A 26486-nucleotide genomic window follows, 5' to 3' on the forward strand; every position below is an offset into this window, starting at 1 on the left:
TGACTTCTTCCATGCCTTGAGTCCCCTCTCCAGGACTTTAGAATTCAGAACATCCTTTCCCTGTTTTTCTGCTGAAGCAACTCTTTCTTAAGCAATAATTGTCTCAAAGTCTAAGTTGGGTGGAAAAGGGGTCACAGTGTGAAAGCAAATGGAAACATACTAAGTAATATATCAAAATAGTACCCCACCATACTAGGGTGAATAACCATCCTGGTTTGCCCAGCTGAGAGTTTTCCTGGGAGATGGGACTTTTTCCCCCCATGCTGTGTGGTTTATGGGATCTTAGTTCACTGACCAGGGATTGAACCCATGTCCTTGGCAGCGAAAGCTCAGAATCCTAACCACTGGACTGCCAGGGAATTCCCCGGGAGATGGGACTTTTGACTGATAGCAAACAGGAAAAGTTCTGTGCAAACAAGGATGAGGTGATCACCCTACACTTTAGTACTATGATTACTAATCCTGTTTTTCTACACAGTTTTATATAGCTTGCTAAGGACAGAAGCAAGAACAGGCTCTCATCAACAGGGCCTTATCAAATTTTTTTCTTTCTGATAAGTGAAAAAAAATCTCAATGTTGTTTCAATTTTCATTTCCTTTAATATGAGTGAGCAGAGCATCTTTTCATATGTTTGAAAGTCATGTTTTCTATACCTTTTCTCTGAACTAGCTATTTATACTCCTTATGTACCTGTTTTTTTTTAAATTATAAATATAGACATCTAGTATTGATTGATATTTTTTTCTCCTTGACTCCTGCTTATATGACAGTAAGAAATAAAAAATGTATCAGCCCACAATGTGAATAGAAGAGGAAGCAGACATTAGTGGTCCAGAAATTTTGGCAGACTTTCAGCAGACAGAGACAGAGGGGAAGTACTGACTTTAACAGGAGGAGGAAGTTATGATCTAACGTCTGCAGAGAGGAATATTAATAACTGAAAGGTGAGCCCAGAATCCTTTCTTAGAAGAAATGGATGCTAAAGTTGAGGAAATCTCCCAGAGAGTAGAACAAAAAAAGCCAAAAAGAGGGATGAAAGAGAAAAACAATGAGAAAATTAGCTCAGTCCATTAAACACAATTTCTAACAGAAGTTCAAGACATATAGAAAAAAATAGCAATAGCTACAAAGAAAACAAATGAAAAAGTGTGGAAGAAATAAAACATAAACCCACATTATTGGGTTCAGTAGAAACAGTGTTTGTAGTTATTATAGGGTAAACATGATTCATTGACTTAACTATATTGAATAATGCTGGATAGTCACGTAGAGTGGGTTAACATGTGAAGGAAAGTAAGTAAGGACCCAAAGGATGATTCAGAGTCAGGTATCTTAGTTGGGGCCAGCTAAACTGTAACAAAAATTCTCCTTGTCTCAGTAGCAGAATCCAGTAAAAGTTTATTTTCTTGTCTAGTTTGGACAGCTGTCCACTAAGAGGTGTCTCATTGATCCAGATTCCTCCTATTCTGCAACTCAGCCATCTCCTAGAGCCTTGGATCCTTCACTTTCAAGTCCTTTAAAGTCCTTCATCTTAAAGCTGAGGAAGTATGAGCAATTATATGAGAGGTTTTTATGGGTTAGGCCTGAGAATGGCACACATCATATTCATTTGGCCAGAACTTGGTCTGAACCACATGGAAGGTTGGGAAATGTTGTCTAATTGTGTGTTTAGGAGCCAGAAAATAATGTGAGGGGAGCAAGTAACAATATTTGCCTCACTAGACAAAGGTAGGGTGTAGGGTGGGGAAAAACATCCCAGGTATTCAGAGCTTCCCAGGTGGCACTAGTGGTAAAGAATCCGTTTGCCAGTGCAGGAGACATCTGAGACAAGGGTTTGATCCCTGGGTCAGGAAAGGTACCCTGGAGTAGGAAATGGCAACCTCCTCCAGGATTCTTGTTTGGAAAATTCCATGAGCATAGGAGCCTGGAAGACCACAGTCCATGGGGTGGCAAAGAGTTAGACACGACTGAGCGTGTACGGACCCCACATATTTATTGAGCACCTACTTTGGACCAAGCATGGCAGATACAACAGCATGTGGCAGTGGGTAGCAGCAGGTAGAGTTCCTGGGGGAGGGGGTATGGAACCTGGCCTTAGAGGTGAATGTGGCTAGAAGGGAGTTTTACTGATTCTGTAGAAAGTAGTAAGAGCTTTGGACTTAATTTTGAAAGAAGTGGAAGTCCATTAAATGGTATTGAGCATAATGTGACCCAATCTGCTTTATGTTTTAAAATGATTACTTTGGCCACCTGTGGAAAATAGATTGGGAGGTCAGGGCTGGACACAGGAGTAGAAGTAGAGCTTAACTATGTCAGGCAGGCTAGAGATGAGGGCAACACCTGGCCTGATGTGATGGCACTGGGAATAGAGAAAGGTGGATAGGAGAAATATTTGAGAGGTACTGGTTCAGACAATAAAGAATCTTCATGCAATACAGGAGACCCAGGTTTGATCCCTGGGTCATGAAGATCCCCTGGAGAAGGGAATGGCAACCCACTCCAGAGTTTGCCTGGAGAACTGCCAGGAGCCTGGCTGGCTGCAGTCCACGGGGTCGCAGAGTCGGACACGACTGAGCGACTAACACATGCACATACATACTCTAAGAGACATGGTGACTGACTTAATGGAGTGGGAGGGGCATGTGAAGGAGAAAGGACAGGAATGATTGCTAAATTTTTGGTTGAGTGGTCTGTTGGACTCTAAATGTGAGTTGGAGACATGAAAGCACTTTAGAAAAGGCCAAAGGACGCAACAAAGCCAGCGCGTTACATTTTACAGATGGAGAAACTGAGGCACGAGATACTAGCAGGCGGAGTCAGACCGTGTATCGCTCGTCTCACACCCCCTTAGATGGGTGAAAGGACCGAAGGGTCTTGGGTACCTAACTAAGCGCCAATACCTGGCCGGGCCCGGCCCCTCCCTGCCCTGCTTGACAGACTGTCAATGACCGTTATTCGTGTCTCAATAAAGTTATTGAAATTGACACTGGTTGCTAAGGAAGTAGGTCGCCGAGCCGGTTGCTAAGGAAGTGAGCGGCCTCGTTCTCTCCCCATCCGGGGCAGCGGGGAACGGCTGAGCCAACGGCTGAGCCCACGGCTCGCCGCCGCCCCCGCCGCCGCCCGCTTTTAGCTCGGGCTGCAGGTGAGTCGGGGTGGAGCCGCAGGGCCTCTGGGCAGGGCCGATCTTTCTGCCGCCTGGGATCTTCCCCTGGAGGCCCGCGGCGGCACCACCGACAGGCTTTGCTGCTCCGGCAGCGGGAGCATCTTCTGCCCTGCCTCCTGGGCATCTTCAGGCTGTCCGGGCGGCCTCGTCCCCTTCTCCCCCAAGCGGGAATGCGGCCGGACCCCAGACCCGGCCGCGAGGGGTGGAAGTCCGAGACCGAGCTCCGGGGAGAAGCGGGAGGGAGAAGGGAAGCGGTAAGGGAGGTGGGGAAGCGAAAGCTTGGGGTCCGAATCTTGGCGCTGCCCCTGGCTCACTGTGTGACCTTGGGCAAGTCCCTTTCCCTCTTGGCCTCAGTTGACCTGTTTGCCCAGTGAGGTCCTAACACTTGCTGCTCGGAATGTTTAAGATATTGAGCCGTGTATGCTGGAAGCGCCCTCAGTGGGGAGGAGAAAGGCCAAGAATCCAACCTGAAGTCGGAGTGTCTGGATTTGAGACTCTGCATCTCCACTTAGTAATGGTGTGGCCTTAGGCAAATTAATCTCTGAGCCTTCTTATCTGTAAAATGCGTTAATGAACTGTAGTGGGAATCCAGTAAGACGGGTATGTCAGGTAGCTTGGCACATAGTAAGTGCTCAACAAGCTGTTAGGAGGCATGTGGGGTGGTTTGGGTAAGGCTTCCTGGAGGGGTTGACTTTGAGACAGGTAGGGTTTAGGTGTGTAGTGCACCAGCTGATATGGATGTTCCTCACTTGTTGACATCCCCCCTCAGTATTACTTCATTCTGCCAAGAGCAAGGGAGGTGGTGTGGATTTCTGCAAAATAGTCCTGGTGGGGGAAACCCTGGGGTCAAGTCCTTGATGATAGTTGAGGTTATGGTTTTATTTTTTTACTTAGGTCTTGTTGACTCTTCCAGAAGACAAAGAGTTATGTTTCTGTCTTTTGAGAAGTGCTTGAAACAGTAATAGCTATTTCCAAGTGTGATTGGCCCTTAAACAACACCGGTTTGAACCTTGTGGATGAGATTTTTTTTTTTTTAACAAAGTTATGTACTTCACCTTTATGTATAAAGAACTTGAGCATCCATGGATTTTGGTATCCACCGGGGACTCCTGCAACCAATTCCCCGCAAATATTGAGGGTCAGCTGTATATGATTAAGAAGCACTTTTCAGGTATATTATCTCATTTAATCTTCACATAGACTTTGCCAGGTAGGTGGTGATGTCATCTCCATTTCGAAGATGAGGAAACTGAGGCTAAGAAAAGTGAATGACTTGCCTAAGAATTTTATACCTATTAAGTGATGGAGCTGGACACATCTCCAGGTAAATCCTGTATTTTCTTCTCCGTACCCTGATATCTTTGATTTCTCCGTGGTGGCTGTTACAAAGCCATAGGGTATTCTTTTGTTCCTTCTGACTGATGTGGCTAGAGGCTTTTCTTCCACTGACAATGAAACCATATCTTACATAAAGCTTCAGTTAAATAGAAACCATCCAAAGTGTGAACTTCCGAACGGAGTTGGAATGTTTAAAGGGGTTTCTCTGTCCTCCTGACCCCTCCTCTTTAAAATGAGAGGAGCAAGCGAATGGGTCCTTTTAGTGGTGGTGTGCAATTCTGATTGCATGCTAGTGGTTCAAAAGCACGGAATGAAGCTGCCTGGGTTCAAATCTTGGCTCTGCTGCTTCCGAGTTGTGTGCCACTGAGTAATTTACTTTACCTCTTTGTGCTACACTTTCAGCATCTGGAAGAGGGTAATAATAGTAACCATCACAGTTTCAGCATCTGGAAAAGTAGGGTAATAATAGTAACCACCATGGCTGTTGTGAGGATTTATGTACGCCTGATACATGTAAAGTGCCTGGCAGTTTTGGTAAACATTAGCTATTGTTTTTTAGGCGTAACATAGCCTAAATAACCTGAATTATACTTTATATTCTAATGATGGTTAGTGAATGAATAAATTAAAGCATATGCTGATGATACTAGGTCTTGTCAACTTCACAGGGTCACTGAATTCATGAAACAGTAGCTGTCATAGTATGGTATAAATGTCACTGTTACAGGGTTGCCCCAGGAACCTGTAATCCCATGTCAGAATGGGTTGCAAAGAAAAACGAAAGCTGATGGTCAGATGCCAGGTCTGGTTGTCCGACTCCCAGTTCAGTAAATGTTTACCAAATCCCTATTTGCCAAGCACGTGGAGCATGTGGAAATCAGCCCCAACTCCAGATTCTTCAAGGACCTCGGAGCTTAATTTGCATATCGCTAGCATTTGAAATGAATTTGGTGTCTTTAAGTGAGTTTATGTCTTGTGTTTGCCCCTCTTTGGTGTAAAAGTATGGATTCACATCTCTTGTGTCCTTAGGTTTCTGTTGGGTGCCTGGGCTAGAAGTCTTGGCTTGCTCTCTAAGCCCTTTATCCACTGATTTATGGGTCCCTGAGAAAGAACCTTCTGTTGTGCTGGTTAATAATACAGTGCCCTGTTTATGGTGCCTAATAGTTTACAAGAATGCTTAAACGTGTCTTCACTCATTTGGTCGGTCAGTAACCCTGTGAGGACAGGAAGGTGCAGACTGAGATTCCCATTTTACGGTCGAGGGACCCGAGGTAAGAGAAGCCAGGCTGCTAGTAGGTGGCCCATTTCACATTGACCTCCAGGCCTTCTGACTCCCAGTTCAGTACTCTTGCCCCTGCTGGCTCAATTTCATTTGTTTGCTGAACACTTACTTGGTGTGTGTCAGGTGCAGTTCTAGCCTGGAGCTGTGATAGTAGAGAGGTAGGTGAGGTCCTTGCTCTCATGCAGCTTGCATTCTAATGACAGCAGCAGAAAAAGAAACCAGTAAATAAACAAGGTCGTTTGGGCGGAAATAAGTACTCTGTAAACAGTAAAGCAGTGTGTCATGGAGAGTAACTTCTCCATGGGGGTGCTGCCACTTAAACTGGGTGGTCCAAGAAGGTTACTCTAAGATGATGACATTTTTGCTGAGATTTGTGGCTAGAAAGGGGCCAGCCATTTGAAAATGTGGCAGCAGAGCAGGGGTAAAGTCTCTGAGGTGGGAATAAGCTTGGTAAATTCTGGGAACCGGAAGAAGACTCAGAATGGATGGAATAAGTGGGCATGTGGGGGATGGGTGGGGGCGAGACTTCGGGTCGTGCAGGGCCTATAGCCCAGAGCACAGAGGTGGGCTTTTATTCCAGAATCAATGGGAAAGCATTGAAGGCTTTAAGAAGGAAGTGACATGATCTGTTTTGTGTTTTTTAAAAATCACTTTGGCCTCTGTGGCCAGTGAATTTTAAGAGGCGTAAGAATGGCAGCCTGGACAGTCATTCGGAGGCCAAGTGAGATGTGATGGTGGCTTTCTAGGGTGTTGGCAGTAGAGATGGTAGAAGAGGATGGACTGGGGATGTGTCATGGAGGTGAAACCAGCGGGATGGTGGTTGAGGGCAAGGAATCATGATTCCTGGGTTTCTGGCCTGAGCAATTAAGTAGATGTTTGTGGTGCCATCTGCCTTGAAAATGATAAGACAGCTTTTTGGTAAGGCGCCCTGTGTGGAGGAATTAGCTCGGGTTCCCTGTGAACCCTTGGAGGAGAGGCACAAGGTATAAACATCATACTTAGAGCCTCTGGGGAGGAGATCCTACGGGATAGACAGCCAGGTGCATCTGTTTGAAGCCCCGCCCCCCCAGGACATCAGAAGCCCTGCTTTTCTTGAAGTCTGGCTCTTTGCCAGCTTGTGGAGTGGCAGGTGCGGACTGTGCCAGGGCAGTGCCCATCTGTTTCATTGCTGTTGGCGTTGCTGTCCTAACTCAAGATCTTTGCTGATGAAGGTTCCTGGGAGAAGGCTGGCCAACTCTGGGAGACAGAATGGGATCACTTATGAAGTTCAGTGCCTCAAATGGCCACAGTCTCCCTGCCAAAGTGGTTCTTTCTTGGCCATCGAATGACATTTCTAAAGTTTCAGAGCTTTTGATTTGGGAATCCCTTGAGAAGCTGTTGTGTTCTGCTAGAATTCCTAGAGGATCCTTGAATAGAGTATCTCTTCCGAGCAAGGGAATTTGAGCCTTCTTTTCATTTATGCTAATAACTGCCTCTGTAAATTTAGACTTCACAATGTTGTCGATTCAGCACTGTGAATAGTAAGACTAATAATTCTACCACCTCCGCTTGTCTAGCTTTGTTTTCAGTTTAGAATGCTCTTTCCTGCACATTCTTGTGTACTAATGTTTAGTTAGTTGAAATCATGTGGCATATGTATTTTACCTAGCTTACAGATGAAGCATTGAGAGGGCATTCATTTTGGTCAGTAATATTAAACACTTGGTAGGTGCAAGGCTAGGTAGATCCTTGTTGGTCCAAGGCTATTCTGTATGATCAAGGCACCCATGTGCCCTGAGAGCTTATTAGAAATGTAGAATTTATGTCTAGATACAGTAAACCAGTCTGCATTTTACCAAGACCCCCCCCCACCACCAGGGTGTTTCCTGGGTACATTAAAGCTGGTGATGCACCTCTTTGATAATAAGCCGCAAAACTAGGACTTAACCAAACATAATGGTAATAAAAGTACAGGCTTTCCTTGTTTTATTGTGCTTCACAGATACTACGTTTTTTACAATTTGAAGGTTTGTGGCACCCTGCGTTGTCAGGTGATGGTTAACATTTTTTTTTAGCATAAAGTATTTTTAAATTAACAATTACATTTTAATTAAACAATTGCATTGTTTCTTTAGACATAATACTCTTGCACACTTAATAGATGACAGTATAGTGTCAACATAACTTTTATATGCTCTGGGATACCAAAAAATTTGTGTGACCTGCTTTATTGCAAGATTTTCTTTATTATAGTTGTCCAGAGCCAAACTTGCAGTATCTCCAAGGTATGCCTGTAACAGGAATAGCTCACATTTATTGATCCAAATGCTGTTCTTACTTTACACGCATTGTCTCATTTAGTCCTCACAGCAGCCTGGTAACTGAGTACTGTTATGAATCCCATTTTCCAGAAGAGGAAAGTAGAGGCACAGAAAAGTCAAATAACTTACCCAGGCCTGCTGACTCCAAGTCCACTGCTCTTTCAGCCACTCACTTGTTCATCTGTTTTTCAGGTGGGCTGCACCTCCCTGATGTCTTGTCAAAGGCTTTTCTTTCCCTTTTGTACCTGGGTAACTAACTTCAAATGCTGATGAAGGAAAAGTGGCTTCATAGAATGACTGAAGAAATCAGGGGAAAAACCCTTGGTATTTGAATGTAACTCGGGATGTCAATTACTTGACTGACAGGCAACAGACAGATAATCTGATTTGTGAGATAGGCTACCTCTCCCTCTTCTTAGCTCTAACTCAGGCCTGAAACATGAAGCAGCTAGGCACTGTGAGCTTGTATTCTGAGTCATTCAGGCCTGAACTGCTTCTTGATTCTGGTGATAACATCTGTACCAGTGAGGAGAAGCTGGCTAAAGTCCTATGCCACCAGCTGACTAATTGCAAAAGATTCCCTTTGTTGAGCCTCAGTTCTCCCTGTCTGCTGGGTGGGCTCATGATTTTCCTTTCAATATCCCCTTATCTCCACAATCTTAGAAAGATTTCTTGATCAAAGCCTGTGCCATCACAGGAAATGCTGGTGTGAAAAGGCAGCGGGATCTGGGTGGAGACATGAATTATAAGCACAATTCTGCCATTTGCTGTGTTACCCAAGGCAAGTAACTCAGCGTCTCTGGCCCTCAGTGTCTGTATAGGCAAAATGGACATGGGGTCATCTTCCAAGGCTCTTCCAGTGCAGCCTGAAAGACAGCTTTGAGTTGGCTAATCTTTTCCTTTTCCTTGGTGACTTGATGCAGTTCCCAGGCCTTCCAGGGTGGGGCTTTGAGAGCTCTGTCTTGGCAGTCAGAGATCCTTACCATCAGCTCATCTTATCAGCACAGACATCTGCATTGCTGCTTGGGATGTTCTTGTTTAAGGCTCGGTTAATCTTGGTGACACACTGTGTCTCCTCACTTTGTCACACTGATAGCAGACAGAGAGCTCTTCACACACAGGCACATCTATCTTTAGCATGCTGATTTATTTAAATCATAGTTTGCATTAGAGAGCATCAGTGATAATTGTGGTGGGTGTGGTTTTATTTTTGTAATTTTTGGCAACATATTTGCAGCAGTTGCATTTTGTCATATTTGAACATAGTGTATAAATGGAAGTGGGTCCAAGTGAAATAGAAATTGTAATAGATTCTTGGGAGCTGAGACTGGACATGCTGTTACCTATCCTGGGGTCCTTAACATCCCCTTCAGCAGTGGTTTCTGGAAGGACTTGCTTTGAGGCTTTCATGTGTGATATAAATTAAACAGACGCTAAAGCTCATAGTACTGTCTCCAGCAGCATAGGGGACTGCAGTAATCATTACTTTATAACACATTTCAATAACCTAAGCAAAAAAGTCTAGCTAGTAAATCATAAAAGATCCATCCAGGTAAGATAAAACGTCAGCTTGAGTTACTTAAGATAACCTCAAGAAGATAGTTACCGGTTTTGCAAGGTCTGCAATAGCAGGTCAGATTCTAGCCCAAGAAATACATGGTGTTTTTCCCTCCTTATTTCTTCAATTGTCAGCATTTTTTTAATAGAATTTTTTTCCCCTGGCTATAAAAATACTGAATTTCCACTGAGGAAAAATGAGGACAATCCAAAAAGATTAACTAAGATTCACCCAGAAATAACTATTAAATCATCTTTACTGTCCAAAGGAAAATGCATCCCTAAATGTGTTTTATCTCATGGTTATGCAGTTCTTACCTGTTTCCCTAATCATTGTCGTTTAGGCTGGTTTCAATACTTAATGCTATGAGTAATGCTACAGTGAACATCTTAAAGATTATCTTTGCATAAACTTGTATTTAAGTTTCTGATGATGTTTTTAAAATTAAAACAATTTTTTGGTTGCGCTGGGTTTTCTTTGCTGCTCACGAGCTTTCTCTAGCTGCCGAGAGTGGAGGTTCCTCTCTAGTTGCAGTACTTGGGCTTCTCAAGGTGGTGGCGTCCCTTGTTGCAGAGCACAGGCTCTAGGCAACAGGCTTCCGTAGTTGCTCCATGTCACATGGAATCTTCCTGGACCAGGGATCGAACCCATGTCCTCTGCATTGGCAGGCAAATTCTTATCCACTGTACCACCAGAGAAGTCCAAGTTTGTTTGTTTGTTTTTAATGAGGATCATTTTTGAAAGTTTTTATTGAACTTGTTACAGTATTGTTTCTGAATTTTATGTTTTGGTTGTTTGACCTTCAGGCATGTGGGAACTTAGTTCCCTGACCAGGGATTGAACCCATACCCCCTGCAGTGGAAGGCAAAGTCTTAACCACTGGGCCACCAGGGAAGTCCCCTCATGATTTCTTTAAACTGGATCCTTTCATTGTTAAAAAAAAAAGAATGTAATTATAAAGGCAGCCTCCTAAATAATGTTTTTAACGAGATAGTGTCTAAACAAAGTTGAAAAGGCAGACATTAATAGTTTTCTGGGGAGAGATTACCTTTGAAAAGAGTGTTCTGATTCAGTTTCAGCTTACTGGTCCACTTGCAGATGTCTTTTCAGATAGTTGCTCTCAAAGTGTATTTCCAGTTTTGCATTTGGAGAGGTTCATTTAAAGTTTCATAACCATTTTTCCGTATTCTCATGTTTAGTAGTTATGAACTAGTAAACTTTCCCTAGCAGTGGGCACTGACATTGTTTCTGGCTTTTTATAATCACATATAGTGCTGTGGTGAGCATCTTTGCTTCTCTGTCAGCCTCATAAGAGAACCATTCTAAATAAATTAGTTTAGGAAAGTTAGAACTTAAGTTTGAACTTTATAAAGTTCAAAAGGAAAACTGTACCTTTTCCTTCTTAAAATTTGATTAGGACCCTCTAGAAATATCTTTAGAAAGAAAGCTTCATGAGATATAATTCACATACCACAGGGTATCTTTTAATAATTTTTGTCAGCCTTCTTTGCTGTCTCCTTAATCTGTTTTTCTTTCTTCTTTTATTTAATTATTTGGCCGCGCCAGGTCCTAGTTAGAGTACACAGGATCTTCCATCTTCGTTGTAGCATGCAGAATTGTTAGTTGTGGCATGTGGGATCTAGTTTCCTGACCAGTGATTGAACCTGGGCCCCCTGCATTGAGAGCATGGAGTCTTAGCCACTGGACTATAGTGAAGTCCCTGTTTTTCTTTTTGATACAGAATTCCTTGTGAGTAGGACTCAGAACATGAGCCTTTAACACTTAAACCCTTCATTCTCTGAACAGACTATTGGCTGGTGACGTTAACCAGAAATACTGTATGTACGTTATCAGTTTTGTGCAGTGGATGAGCTGTGAGAGCAAGCATGTCTTTATGGAATCAGACAGTGAGCCATGATATTTTTGATGGACTTTCGGAGAGGAATTTTTGAATGTAGTCAATTCATTATATTACTGAAACATCCTGTGATTTATGGGATATTCTGTTTGATCAACTTTGGAAGCTGTTTACTATAAAGGTAGCATATGTAGGCAGTGTCTCTAACATTAATGTACTTACCAGAATCACCAGAGATGTTGATAATGGGACTCTGATTTTGAGTATTAGATGGGATTAGATTCTAGGGGTTAAACCAGGTGGGACAGGGGAAGATTTTAGGGGACACTCTGATACAACATCCTAAATTCTGTTGAGTGACACTGTGAGAGTTATTCCTTCTGAAACGCTTGTCTCTTCTGACTATGTCAAGATGAGTATTTGGTTCCAGTCTTTCTTAACATGTGCTAAATTCCCTTTCTAACCAAGGGAGATCAGTCCTGGGGCCTTAGGTAAGCTACAGTTATTTAGTTTGACTTTAGTAACACTGTTGTGTGTCCTTATATTTATTTTCAGTTACCTTCCATTTACAACAAGTGATACTGATTTTCCATTTATGGTAGTGATAGAAAGTTTCTTTTAAAAAGAAACGTGTGTTAAAAGTAGGTTTAATGCAAAACCTTAACTCAATAATAGTACAGGTAGTGTATGGATATGGCAAAAACTGTGAAGTCAGATGACTGACATTTAGGACATGCTGGTGTGGAAAAAAGGCCATGAACTTTGGAGCCAGGTCGCCCTGGTTTCTGCTTACTTTGCTGCTGATTATCTCAGTCTGCCATGTTGCTTCTCTCTCCAGTCTCCAGGGTTTTTTACTCCCGTAAATTGGGTCAGGGCAGAGGCACCTCCTGTGGGCCAGGCATCATCATGCTTGTCCTCTGATCCTCACACAACCCCAAGGAGCTGGGCATTCCCATTTTGCAGAGGAGGAAATAGGCTCAAAGGGGTGAGGAAACTTGCATGGATTCCCAGAGCTGGGAATGGTTGGACTGGGTTTCAATCCCTGGTGTGTCTGAACCTCTTTTTTGTTATTCCAGGCCACCTCCCTCCTTCAGATACAGAATTTGTTGTGGCTCTCTGCCCGTCTGCCTGGCAGTCTGATTAAAAGGACAAGTCATTGTGTACACTCATCATCACTACAGCGTTATTGACAATAGCCAAGAGGGGCAAGTAGCCCACATGTCCATGGCCATATCAATGGATAACAAAAATATGGTATATACTACAATGGGATGTTATTTAGCCTTATGAAAGACAGAGATCTTGTCACATGCTACAATACCATGAGGTTGAATGGTGGTTTCCAGGGGCTGGGGAGACAGCGAGGTGGGGAGTTGCTGTTTGATAGGTATGGAGTTTCAGTTTGGCAAGATGAAAAAGTTCTAGAGATGTGTTGCACAACACTGTGAATATCATTACTGAACTGTACACTTAAAACTGGTTGCGAGGGTACATTTTATAATATGTGGGGTTTTTTTTGTTGTTGTTTTTAACCACAATTAAAATTTTCTTAAAAGTTGAAAAGCGCCATTGGTCAGAAGGCAATCTGTTTTTTTTTCCATTTTGGAAACTCTCAAGCATACATAAAAATAGAATAGTATAATGAACCATGAACCCATTACCCAGCTCCAGCAGTTATCAGCACATGGCAGTTCTAGTTCACCTGTGACCTTTTATCCACCCCACTGACCTCACCCCTGATTATTTTGGTTCCAGACAGCATGTCACTTCTATCTGAAAATGCTTTTGTGTGTATCTCGTAAGAGTAAGAACATTCTTTAAAAAATACCGTTTACACAGCTAAAAAGTAACAATAATAGTTCCTTAACATCATCTGATGTTCAGGGTTCGAAGTTTCTTGATGGTCTCGTACATTTTTAATAATCAGCTTCTTCAAATCAAGATCCAGAAAAGGGTCCTACTCAAGAGCCAAATGTTGTATTTGGTTGATTAAGTTTCTGACATCACAGTATAAATTTTAAGCAGAGAGACGGTTTCATTTCTTTGCTGGATCAGTACATGGAACAAGAAGTTCCTGGCAGGCAGGCTCTTCCAGCTTCATAGCTTAGTGGTAGTTCAGAGCATTTGCCCTGAATGTCGGGGTTGTGTGGGCAGTAGGTGCCCTGTGGGTGGGAGGATAAATGGTATAGCCAAGGGAGGGTAAGACTGTGCCCTCTGTCAAAAGGACATGCATAGCCTTTAAACCTCTAGTGGTAGCTTCTACTAAGAACTCCCACAAACAGTTAAAGGTATATTCATTCACGGTATATGCTGAGTCATGTCTGACTCTTTGCGACACGACGCTATGGACTGTAGCCCACCAGGCTCCTCTGTCCATGGAATTTTCCAGGCAAGAATACTGGAGTATTCTTTTCCTCCTTCAGGGGATCTTCTAGACCCAGGGATCAAACCCTCATCTCTTGCATCTCCTTCATTGGTAGGCAGATTCTTTACCACTGAGCCACCTGGGAAACCCAATGTTCAGGACATTCACTGCAGCATTGTTTGCACTGACCAAAAACTTTTGCAAAGACCAAAAACTGTTGGAGTTTCCCTCAGTGGAGGACTAATCAAATACATTATCAGGCAACTGTACTGTGGTATCTAAGCAGCTACTTAAAAGGTAGGGACAGGGGTGAGGGTTGGAGGAATGGGAGGTTTCTCCAAGATCTATAAAGTAAGACAGAGAATGGTGATATATACTTACTTACACCTCAGTTTTAAAAGTGGGGAAGCAATGTTTATATTAGTTAAGATATATTAAGCATGAATGTATCATATATTAATGTTTGCAGATGCTTCAAGTATCTCCCCGGGGTAGGAGGAAGATTTATTTGTTCACTGTATATACAGCTTGCATTGTTTTAATCTCTGCATATATTGATATACATGTATATGCATGTGTATATGTTTAGTACGTTTTGAGTTTTTCAATAAGACAAACCTGGTTTTGAATCCTAACTGTACCGTTTAATTGCTGTGACCTTGAGCCAATAAATTTCTCTGAGCCTCCCATCCTTGTTTTTAAAAAAAGGTTAATACCTATTCCTCAAAAGGTGATTTTGAGGATTAGTAGAGGTATATACATTAAGTGCTTAATGTACTATGAGTCATGACTGTTGAATACAAGGAAGCCCCAGACCCACATTGATTCTGAATTAGTGTCCCCTAGACTTGAATATCGGAGAAGGCAATGGCACCCCACTCCAGTACTCTTGCCTGGAAAGTCCCATGGATGGAGGAGCCTGATAGGCTGCAGTCCATGGAGTCGCGAAGAGTCGGACACGACTGAGCGACTTCACTTTCACTTTTCACTTTCATGCATTGGAGAAGGCAGTGGCAACCCACTCTAGTGTTCTTGCCTGGAGAATCCCAGGAACAGGGGAGCCTGGTGGGCTGCCGTCTATGGGGTCGCACAGAGTCAGATATGACTGAAGTGACTTAGCAGCAGCAGCAGACTTGAATATATTTTTTGTGAATGTACTTTATGAATGTTTCGGTTTCTTTGCCTCTTTTCCCCGCTAGATAAGTGCTTTCTTTGTTTGCCTGTTGGGGTCATCAAACGATGGAGCTCATGGTGGTAGTTTGAATTCAGGGCAGGCATTTATGTGTTCATGTTTCTTGTCTGTGACCTTCCTAGGTTTCTTTCCAGATAAGTAGTCTGTCATCTTAAGACACGTAAGCTGAAACCAAGGTACTAGACCTTTTTCCCCCAAAGACAAAATATTTTTATTGCCATCTTCCTGCTTGATCATAAGAAACAAAATACACATACTTAATCACAAAGGCCAAAGAAAGCAAAAACACTAATTTGCAAGATCACCCCCGGAGATCAATATTATTTGCCTTTCTTGAGGGTTTATTATGCATCTTGGACTAGACTGAGCATTTAACATTTATTAGCTTACTTAATCCTTATAACAGTTCTTTGTGGTAGGTGTTGTTATTAATCCCATTTCATAGAAGAAACTATGACAATGTAACTTTCTCAAGATTTTATAGCTAAGTGGCAGAGCAGAATTTCAAATCCTGACCTGCTGAATATTCAAGTTCATGCTTGAATAGTGTGTCTTGTCTTTGCACAGTTTCCTTCACATCTGTCTCTGCACTTGTGCATGTACACATGTAGACATAAATTGCATCATAGTAACTGTCCTGTTTGGTAGCCTGCTTTTTTTTCTCTCAACAAGATGTCAAGAACATCTTCCCTTATGTAAATACCTAGAGGTTTATTACCTTTCTTAATGATTGCATGATTTCCCATTGTAGAGATATGTCATAATCTAACCAGTTCCTTATTAATGAGTGTTTAAGTGGTCAGAGATGCGGCTGAGATAAACATAAAGGTGTATGTACATCTTGCACATGTATTCATTTATTCACTGATGGCCTTAAAATAGTAGCAAGAAATGGAGTTGCTGTTTCAAGGGAGTATTACATTTCAAGTATTGCATTTCAATGTTTTTATATATATATATATATATTTTTTTTTTTTTTGGCCGTACTGTGTGACATGCAAAACCTTAGTTCCCCAACCAGGGTTTGAATCCATGCCCCCTGCAGTGGATGTGTGGGATCTTAACCATTGGGCTGTCATGGGAATCCCTTCGGTTTTTTTCATGTTGATTGCTCAAATGCCCTTAAATAATTTGTGCTGGTTTGAGATGCTGTGGCTCTTATATGTACTGTAAGAGATAGTTTGAAAGTGTTTAGACCGAGCACTCAACTGTTTGGCTTACTAAAGAAGATTCCCTTATGTTTATAAACAGTGCCCGTAATAACAGAATATATATTATTAGTCTGTTATTTTGACATCTTTGTTCTGAGTGCCTTTTATGGCTGAGGCTACACGACACGTAACATTGACATTAGAACGTTAAAGACTCCATGGCTGTAGACCTCATAGAAGCTCTTTTATGACGCTTCCCCATGAAGTGGAAACAAGTAGTTTTACTCCTAGGGCCCTTGTTCATCAATTAAAACATTCTATTACATTATATTCGTGGTGGTCAGTGAAAGTGGAGAGATGAAAAGAGGAAAATGAGTTTTAACATCTGGATATAGTTTAGTTAATTTCACAAAAATTTTCCATCTTTTTTTCTCCCCTAATTTGATTTTAAGACTGGGTAATATATTTACATGATTCAAGAGGTATAAAAGGATATACACTGCAAAGCTTCCCTTCGGCTCTTGGCCTTAGCTACCCAGCTCTTTTCCCTACAGGCAACCAGTGTTGTTATCCGGCTCTTGTGTATTCCTTCAGATATATTTTATGTACATAGAAGCAGATATAGAACTATTCTCTCAACACAGATTCCATGTCCTTTTAAAAGTTCTCCAGGCAGGGATGTTATTTTTTCAATTGGAGATGAATAATCTTGTTTTGAAAATTGTGTAATTCCCATTTTGGTAACTGGCCGTCATGGGAACCAGAGACCCAGAGTTGAGCTTGCTCTCTTGATGTTGGTTCAGGGATTAGCAAACAAGGAGTCCTGATCCTTCAGAACAGTTAGCAGCAGTTGTGAAAGAGAGTCGTGTTTATGGTGATAAGGTGGATACAGAGTAGAAACAGCTCCTTCCCCTGAGAGAAAGCTGCACAGGGACTTGGTTTGGGCTGGTTAATAGGGAGTCACTTTTATCTTCTTGTCTGAGTGTTGTGGTGCTTTTCTGCTGGCCTCTGTGATCTATGGCTTGGGCTGCCTTTCAGACACTCTGAGTCCTTGAACTCCAGGCCAGGCAGTTGGCAGGTGATTACCTGATCTGATCTTAGAGGACACTGCGTCGGAATGCATTCATTAAAGGTGTATTAGTATGCACTGTGTACCCACAGGGTACCCCTCCTTGCAGGGCTGTTCCTAGTAAATTGCCAGACCTTTATTTTTTTCCCATTTAAAGATACCACATGCTTGTTAGAGAAAATTTGGAAAATATAAAAAGGTTGAGGGAGCAGGGAAAATCTCCTATATGCAGTCCCATCTCACAGAGTGGACCACTACTGCTGTTTTGATGTGTGTCTTATTTTTATACAATTGTGATTGCTTGTATTTAATTTTGTAAACTGCTTTTTCATTTATGCTAAGCATATTCCATGTCATTACAGAACCTTGGTAAGTGTCATTTAAAAAGATGAACTAGCATGACAAGGGCTTCCCAGGTGTCACAGTGGTAAAGAATCCACCTACCATTGCAGGAGACACAGGAAATACAAAAGACACGGGTTTGATCCCTGGGTCAGGAAGACACCCTGAAGTAAGAAATGGCAACCTGCTCCACTATTCTTGCCTGGAAAACTCCATGGACAGAGGAGCCTGGTGGGCTACTGTCCACTGGGTCGCAAAGAGTCGGACACGACTGAGCGTGCATACATAAATCTGGTCATAGACAGAGATGCCTATAGGAGCCAGGCAGGAAGTGTAAATGAGCAAAGCATGTTGGGTGTGAGACAGTAGGACGTGTGGGTTGGGGAGGATTGGGTGGCTGGGCCCGTCATTGGGTAGCTGAGCTGTCATTCAGTTCCCATTGCTGGCACCTGGGGCCTGGGCCAGGGGCTGTCCCATTCTTCCAGAGAAGCAGAAAACCTGTCTGTTTTAATGTAAAATTGCTATTGGTTTTTTGTTTGTTTTAGTTTTATTTTGTTTTTTGTTTTTTTCAGAAATCTTGAACATTCAGAGAATAATATAGGAAGCAGAATTGACAGTTGTTAATGTTTTCTCTTGCTTCAAGCCTCATAACCTGTTTCTATTTGTTTTTAAGAGAAATGATAAAGTATTACAGATAAAATTGAAAAATTCTTCACATTTCTTGTTCCATTCTCTACATTTCACTCTGTCCAGTTTTAGCAGGCACTATCATAAATTATTGTATATCCTTCTATTCCATTTTTGGGAATACTTACATATGCTGCTGCTGCTAAGTCGCTTCAGTCATGTCCGACTCTATGCGACCCCATAGACGGCAGCCCACCAGGCTCCCCTGTCCCTGGGATTATCCAGGCAAGAATACTGGAGTGGGTTGCCATTTCCTCCTCCAATGCATGAAAGTGGAAAGTGAAAGTGAAGTCACTCAGTTGTGTCCGACTCGTAGTGACCCCATGGACTGCAGCCTACCAGGCTCCTCCGTCTATGGGATTTTCCAGGCAAGCGTACTGGAGTGGAGTGCCATTGCCTTCTCCATACATAAATGCAAATCTATGAACACTATATTGTTTTCTAGTTTTTCAGTCATAATCATCATCCTGCAACTTGCTTTTTTACTCAACTTGTTTGTTTTCTTTCTTTTTTAAAAAAAAATATTTATTTATTTGACTGTGCCAGGTCTTAGTTGTGGCATGTGAAGTCTTTATAGTTACAACGTGTGGGACCTAGTTTCCTGGCTAGGGGTCAAACCTGGGCCCCCAGTGTTGGGAGCACAGAGTTTTAGTTACTGGACCACGAGGAAAGTCTCGACCTGTTTATTTATTAATGTAAATATATATAACTAATTCAGGGTTGACAGACTTTTTCTATGAAAGATCAGGATTTTAGGTTTTGTAGGCCACACTGTCTCTGCTACAGCTACTCAGCTCTGCTATTTTATAGCTAATGCAGCCATAGATAATATGTAAGCAAAGGGGTATGGCTGTGTTCCAATAAAACTTTATTTACAAAAACTGGCTGTGGGCTGGATTTGGCCTGTGGGCTGTCATTTGCTGACTCCTACTCCCAATTTATTCCTTTTAAATACTGAATAGTATACTATCTGTAGCATAAATGTACCATCTTTTATTTTTCAGTTCCTCTATAAATGGATGATTAGGTTGTTTCCAGTTTTCTACTATTTTAGCAATGCTGCAGGAAGCATCCTTTTCCATGTTTTCCTTGTGCACATGGGCAAAGGTTTTTCACCAGGGCATATACAGATACAGAGGTAGAATTGCTGGGGGGTTTGTTTGTTTGTCTGTTTTTAAACAACGGTTGGGCCAAATAAAAATGGCTTCAAGTAGAATGTGACCAGTTTGTGACCTCTGTTCTAGAATTTCTATAGGAAGCCAATGGTTACTGATAATCCAAATCCACACCTAGTTCTAGAATTTCTTGTGGACTCCTTGACAGCACAGGTGAGAGTGCGTGAATCCAAACATGAAAGATTCTAGAAGAGAGTGGTTGCCCTGAGAAATGTGCAACTGATTTCCTCAGCAGACAAAAGAGATGAAGCTGGACAAAGACTCAATTTTTCACATGTAGTAGCATTCTAATGGTGGTTGTTAACAATGGGATGACAAGTTCAAGCAGAAGAGGTGTTTGGGATAAAGATGCTGAGCTGGTGACCTGTGGTTTCTCCTTTCCTGGCAATGCTGTGAGTTCCTTTAAAGATTTATCACTGTAATTAGACAGACCAGGAGAAGGAGGAGGAAGGTAATAAAGACTATCATGGCATCCTTCCAAGAAAACCCTCTCCTTTGAGGAGGACCCATAGCAAGATTTTAAGCCCTGGTGTCAGGAAATTAAATTAGTCCATCTTCCTGAAGTAATATGTCAGTAGTACATGACTAGTTCAGCCAAGCTCAGTGAGTTCAGAAAAGAAATGATGTTCTGTGTTCCAAGTCAAGGAGATTTAATTAAGTGGACTCAGACTTTGGGAATTCCTTCTTTTTAAAAGATTTTTAAGGTTACTGTGGGTCATTGTCATTCCTTTGTTTTTATTGTTTTGGAGAACTCAAAAATATACAGGGCTGTAACAGAAGCAGCTGAACATCAATATCTGCATGAAAGCCTGCTGCAGGCTTTTTAGTTTCATTAGAGAGGCTTGGGGTCCCATTGTTTTCATAGGTAAAACCTCTCCCCAGGTATGAAATGCAGAAGACAGGTCCTCTCCAGTGACCTGTTCCCCATCCACCTCTTCTGTTTCTTATTCCTTGGAGTCTCAGGTCTTGTCTAACCATCCCATGTGCTACAGCAGAGGCCTCCCCAAAGGAGGTTCTGGGGCCTGGGATTCGGGCTTGGCACCTAGAGAGCTTTTGGCAGGCCTCTGTTGAAGTAGAGGGAGAGACAGGCAAGGGATGAGCCATAGCTGTAACTTGGGGGCCATTCTCCTGGAAAAGAAAAGGAGACGCAGTAACCTGGCCATTCTGATACCTGATTCAAAGCATCTGGCGAAATTCTAGCAGCTTCTAGAAGGTGATGAATTAAGGGCTGCCTTTTACATAGTTTTCTTTAAATGACTTCATGCTGCTGCTGCTGCTAAGTTGCTCCAGTCGTGTCCGACTCTGTGCGACCCCATAGATGGCAGCCCAGCAGGCTCCGCCGTCCCTGGGATTCTCCAGGCAAGAATACTGGAGTGGGTTGCCATTTCCTTCTCCAGTGCATGAAAGGGAAAAGTGAAAGTGAAGTTGCTCAGTTGTGTCCGACTCCTAGTGACCCCATGGACTGTAGCCTACCAGGCTCCTCCGTCCATGCGATTTTCTAGGCAAGAGTATTGGAGTGGGGTGCCATTGCCTTGATATTTACTTTCAAATGGACATTCCCTGGAGAAGGAAATGGCAACCCACTGCAGTATTCTTGCCTGGAGAATCCCATAGGAAAAAGAGCGTGGCAGGCTACTGTCGATGGGGTCGCAAGAGTTGGACACAACTTAGCGACTAAACCACAAACCACCACAGTTGAACATGGATTAGGTATTTGGATCTCAATTTAAACTGATTTTTTTCTTAAAGATGATGACTACAAATTGAACAAGAGAAAATATTAGTCTAGTGATATTTAATGGATAAAATTAGGCTTCCCTGGTGACTCAGCAATAAGGAATCCACTTGCAATGTTGGAGACTGCCTGCAATGCTGGAGACACGGGTTTAATCTCTGGGTCAGGAGGATCCCTGGAAGAAGGAAATGGCAACCCACTCCAGTTTTCTTGCCTGGAAAATCTCATGGACAGAAGAGCCTGGTGGGCTACAGCCCATGGGGTCACCAGAGTCAGACACGACGTAATGACTAAGCCACCACCATCACCACCAGTAATCTTCAGAATGACCGTTTGACAAGGGTTTTGGATGCAATTGTTTTAGCTGATTTTTTTTTCTTTTTTGGCCTTGCTGTGGCATGTGAGCAAAAGTTCCCCCACCTGTACTCCCTGCAGTGGAAGTGCTGAGTCTTAACCTCTGGACTGCCAGGGAAGTCCCTATATTAGTTAATTTTAATCTGACTTTATTTTAGTTCACAAGGTATTTCCACCTTTATGAGTAACTGTTAGTCTGACAATCATCCAAAATGAAGGAGAATTATCCCTGTTGTACGATCTTACAAAAACACTGATGCAGGGAAGCTAAGAGGTCTTGTGGTTCTTCATTCTTAGAGAACATTATTTTATTACATGTAACAATTAGAAGAATTATGAAAAGTAGCTTCTCGTGTTTCCATGTGCTTAGTTGCCAAAAGAACAGTTTTTTTATGAAAGATCAATGAAGGAACATAATAACTCCGTATTTATTAATTGGCAACATATATGCCTAGAGTGACTCATCATGGCTTCACATTTTTCCGCCTTTTGTTGGCAAGGAATAGGTCAGTCTCACAACTCAATGAATACTGTAATTCAGGTTCTAAGTATCTATCAAAATTACAAATGCATATATCCTGTGATCCAGATAGATTTTTTTTTTTCCCCATACATGAAAGGATGTGGTCCTAGGTTTTTCATAGTAGAATATCAAAAACAGCTTAAGTGCTAGGGTAGTGGTTAAATAAATTACACTGCCTCCATACAGATGGATGTTTTACTGCTGTCATAAAGAATAGGGCAGCTCTGCATTTACTGAGGGGAACAAACTCTAAGATAGGTTGTTAAGTAAAAAAAAGCTGCAGGACACTGCGTATTATTGTGTATTACATACTATGCTTGTGTAAAAAAGGAGAGGATAAGTGTACATTAATACGTATGAGCTTGCTATACATAAACTTATTCAGGAAGATTAAAAATCTAATAATACTTGCCTTGTAAGCAAGGAAGTGGTTGGCTGGAGAACAGGTAAGGGAGAGGGACCTCTCAGCAAAGGACCTTTTGAATCAAGAATCATGTGAATTACCTGTTTGTTTGTTTTTAATTTTAAAAATATATATATTTTAAAATAATTTTTGTTTTAAAAATAATTTTATTTGTCTGTTTACTTATTTTTGGTTGTGCTGGGTCTTTGTTGCTGTGAGGGCGTTCTCCACTTGCCACGAGTGCAGGCTTCTCATGATGGTGGCATCTGTTGTTGTGGACCACAGGCTCTAGGCACATGGACTTGGGTAGTTGCAGCACACAGGGCTCAGCAGTTGTGGCATATGGACTTTGTTGCTCTGTGGCATGTGGAACCTTCCCAGACCAGAGATCAAACCCGTGTCCCCTGCATTGGCAGGCAGATTCTTATCCATTGCGCCACCAGGGAAGTCAGAATTATCTGTTTTTTTAAAAACCCTTGATTTGAGGTTTTGGGGAGTTTAACATCATCATATGTATCTTTTTGTTCTAATTTGCTTGCTCCCTACCCCTTCCCAAAGAACCCATTTAATCATCCTTTCTTCTGCTCCATGAGTTTTTTAGCACCAAATGAAGTTCTTTTTTGTTTTTACTTAAAAATTTCTTAACATCTATTTTCTTATTTGCATTCAAATTTTTTAAAATTTATTGACTGGATAAGTGCTTTCTATGTAATGCATTACCCTACATCCTTGTTTATTTGAACACATTTTGCACAAGCCGTAGTTGATTTTAGAATGGAAAAGTATTATCAGTACAAGATAGGAAATTCAAACAGAACTAATGAGTGTATAGTGAAAAGTGTTTTTTTTCTCTCTCTAGACCTCTGAGTGTCCTCTGGGCCCATAGTTCCCCTGCCAAGGTTGCCACTGTTACCACTTTTACATGCATGCTTCTAATATTGTAGCATGCATATGTAAACTGTGCTATAGACACTGTTCCTCGTCCAGGTTTTTTCACTTAACAACATATCTTCGTTTAGGATTATGTTTAGATTAGCACATTCATTTTAGCAACTGCACAGGATTCCACTGTATGTATTAAATTTATTTCATCAGCCCCCTCTTGATGGGAATTGAGGTTGTCCACAATCTATTGCTACCACAGTTGATACCACAACAGATATCCTTCTATCTGTAGGATAAATTCTTAGAAATACAACTGCTAGATCAAAGGGGACTTGCATTTTAAATTTAGATAGATAGTTCCAAATGGCTCTGTGCAGAGTTTATGATAGTTCCATGGCATATAAGGTTACTTGGGCTTTTATAAAGCTTCCAGCCACCTCAGCCTGTAGTATAGGATAAAATATACATTGAAGAGTAGACAAGCTAGTTAACACTGTTGGTGGAGTAGTGTTTTTATTTTTCCCTCTGCAACTGGTTAAGATCCCATGAGGAAATAGCCATTTGTAGTAAAGTTGTTAAGTATGGCTGTCAGAAGGTTGGCTAGATGGAGGTGACCTGGGTGTGTAATCAGCCCCCAGTGACAACTGTACTATCTGTGCTTACTTTTTTTTTCCCTCCCCCTAGGACCCTAGCATCCTGAGATATTTTTGGATTCATACCCCTTAAGAGTGACCTGGTCAGAGGTCATCATGTCAAAGCTGAAAAGCTCAGAATCAGTCCGGGTGGTGGTTCGCTGTCGGCCCATGAATGGCAAGGAAAAGGCTGCTTCATACGACAAGGTGGTGGATGTGGACGTGAAGCTAGGGCAGGTGTCTGTCAAGAACCCCAAGGGAGTGGCCCATGAAATGCCCAAGACTTTCACTTTTGATGCCGTCTACGACTGGAACGCCAAACAGTTTGAACTCTATGATGAGACCTTCCGACCGCTGGTGGACTCCGTCCTTCAGGGTTTCAATGGGACGATTTTTGCCTATGGACAGACGGGGACTGGAAAAACCTACACGATGGAAGGAGTCCGGGGTGACCCTGAAAAAAGAGGGGTCATCCCTAACTCGTTTGATCACATCTTCACCCATATCTCTCGATCCCAGAATCAACAGTACTTGGTCAGGGCTTCTTATTTGGAGATCTACCAGGAAGAGATCCGAGACCTGCTCTCCAAGGATCAGACCAAAAGGCTTGAGCTCAAGGAGAGGCCTGACACCGGGGTGTACGTGAAAGACCTATCTTCCTTCGTTACTAAGAGTGTGAAGGAAATAGAGCATGTGATGAATGTGGGGAACCAAAACCGTTCTGTTGGGGCCACCAACATGAATGAGCACAGTTCCCGTTCACATGCAATTTTTGTCATCACCATCGAATGCAGTGAGGTGGGCCTTGACGGTGAAAACCATATCCGGGTAGGGAAACTGAACCTTGTAGATCTTGCTGGCAGTGAACGGCAGGCCAAGACCGGTGCACAAGGGGAGAGATTGAAGGAAGCAACCAAGATCAACCTGTCCCTTTCGGCCTTGGGTAATGTCATTTCTGCCCTGGTGGATGGAAAAAGCACTCATATTCCATATCGGGACTCCAAGCTTACCAGGCTCCTCCAGGATTCTCTTGGTGGCAATGCAAAAACTGTGATGGTGGCCAACGTGGGGCCTGCCTCTTACAATGTAGAAGAGACCCTAACCACTCTAAGATATGCCAACCGTGCTAAAAACATTAAGAACAAGCCAAGGGTCAATGAGGACCCTAAAGACGCCCTTCTTCGAGAATTCCAGGAGGAGATTGCTCGGCTCAAGGCCCAGTTGGAGAAACGGTCCATTGGCAGAAGGAAGAGGCGAGAGAAGCGGAGGGGGGTAGGGGGTGGGGAAGAGGAGGAGGAGGAGGGAGAAGAGGGGGAGGAGGAAGGGGATGACAAGGATGATTATTGGCGGGAACAGCAAGAGAAACTGGAGATCGAGAAGCGGGCCATTGTTGAGGACCACAGCTTGGTTGCAGAGGAAAAGAAGAGGCTGCTGAAGGAGAAGGAGAAAAAGATGGAGGATCTACGGCGGGAGAAGGATGCTGCTGAGGTGCTCGGGGCCAAAATCAAGGTACTGTACCCTGCCTTAGGCCCCTTCTCTTTTCTTCCCAATTTTTTTGTTTTATCAAAAAAATGATATGAGGAATGATATTGATACTCAGTGCCCAAGGGCTTCCCTGGTAGCTCAGCTGGTAAAGAATCCGCCTGCAATATAGGAGACCCTGGTTCGATTCCTGGGTCAGGAAGATCCCCTGGAGAAGGGATAGGCTACCCACTCCAGTGTTCATGGGTTTACCTGGTGGCTCAGACGCTAAAGAATCCATCTGCAATGCAGGAGACCTGGGTGCAGTCCCTGGGTTGGGAAGATCCCCTGGAGGAGAACATGGCAACACACTCCAGTATTCTTGCCTGGAGAATCTTTGACAGTAATACTCATGTACCAGACACCACCCCTTCCTGCCCCAGTATAAGAAAGAATAGCATCTGTATCTTTACAAGCTCTTTGTGCCCCTACCTCCCCAGAGGTAACCATTACCTTGGATTTGGGGTTTATTCTTTCTTTGCTTTTCTTTATAGTTTACCCAAATGTGTGTGTGTGTGTGTGTGTATCTCTACATGAGAGATCATTTTGTGCATGCTCCGACTCTGTGTGACCCTATGGACTATAGCCCACCTAGCTCCTCTGTCCATGGGATTCTCCAGGCAAGAATACTGGAGTGGGTTGCTGTGCCTTCCTCCAGGGGATCTTCCTGACCCAGGGATTGAACCCGCATCTCCTGCATCTCCTGAATTGCAGGCAGATTCTTTACCCACTAAGCCACTTGGGAAGCCCCCAAAGATCGTTTTAGTTTCACATAATTTTTAACTTTCGTATCAATTGAATCCCACTGCTGTGATCTACTTTTATTTGCTAAATGTTATGTTAATGAAATTTATCCATTTTGATGCCTGGAACTGTGATTCATTCTTACTGCTCTGAGATTTCCATGGCATTCCATTCCCCTGATAGTGTGGGGGGTTTTAGTTTTCTTGCC

At 42.7% G+C, this 26486-nt stretch overlaps 1 protein-coding gene across 46 annotated transcripts in view; it reads left to right on the top strand.

Moving 5' to 3' along the window:
• The first annotated feature begins 3065 nt into the window (after positions 1-3065).
• KIF3B (kinesin family member 3B) overlaps positions 3066-26486 on the top strand; it is a 38151-nt gene continuing 14730 nt past the window's right edge. For 5 of the 46 annotated variants that reach the window (XR_014073798.1, XR_014073800.1, XR_014073804.1 and 2 more), the window contains exons 1-2: positions 3066-3143; positions 24066-25522. Coding sequence is in view for 22 of the 46 variants with exons in the window: in XM_081559594.1 (XP_081415720.1) it covers positions 24131-25522 (1392 nt within the window). In the remaining 24 variants the exon portion in view is untranslated. Of the gene's footprint in view, positions 3419-4058; positions 4489-8124; positions 8277-12576; positions 12755-19652; positions 19874-24065; positions 25523-26486 lie in introns of those variants that run through there. The other 41 variants (XR_014073799.1, XR_014073803.1, XR_014073805.1 and 38 more) reach the window with 21 other exon arrangements.

Source organism: Giraffa tippelskirchi, chromosome 13 (assembly GCF_054371585.1).
Source record: "Giraffa tippelskirchi isolate mGirTip1 chromosome 13, T2T-mGirTip1v1.2.pri, whole genome shotgun sequence".
Taxonomy (NCBI): domain Eukaryota; kingdom Metazoa; phylum Chordata; class Mammalia; order Artiodactyla; family Giraffidae; genus Giraffa; species Giraffa tippelskirchi.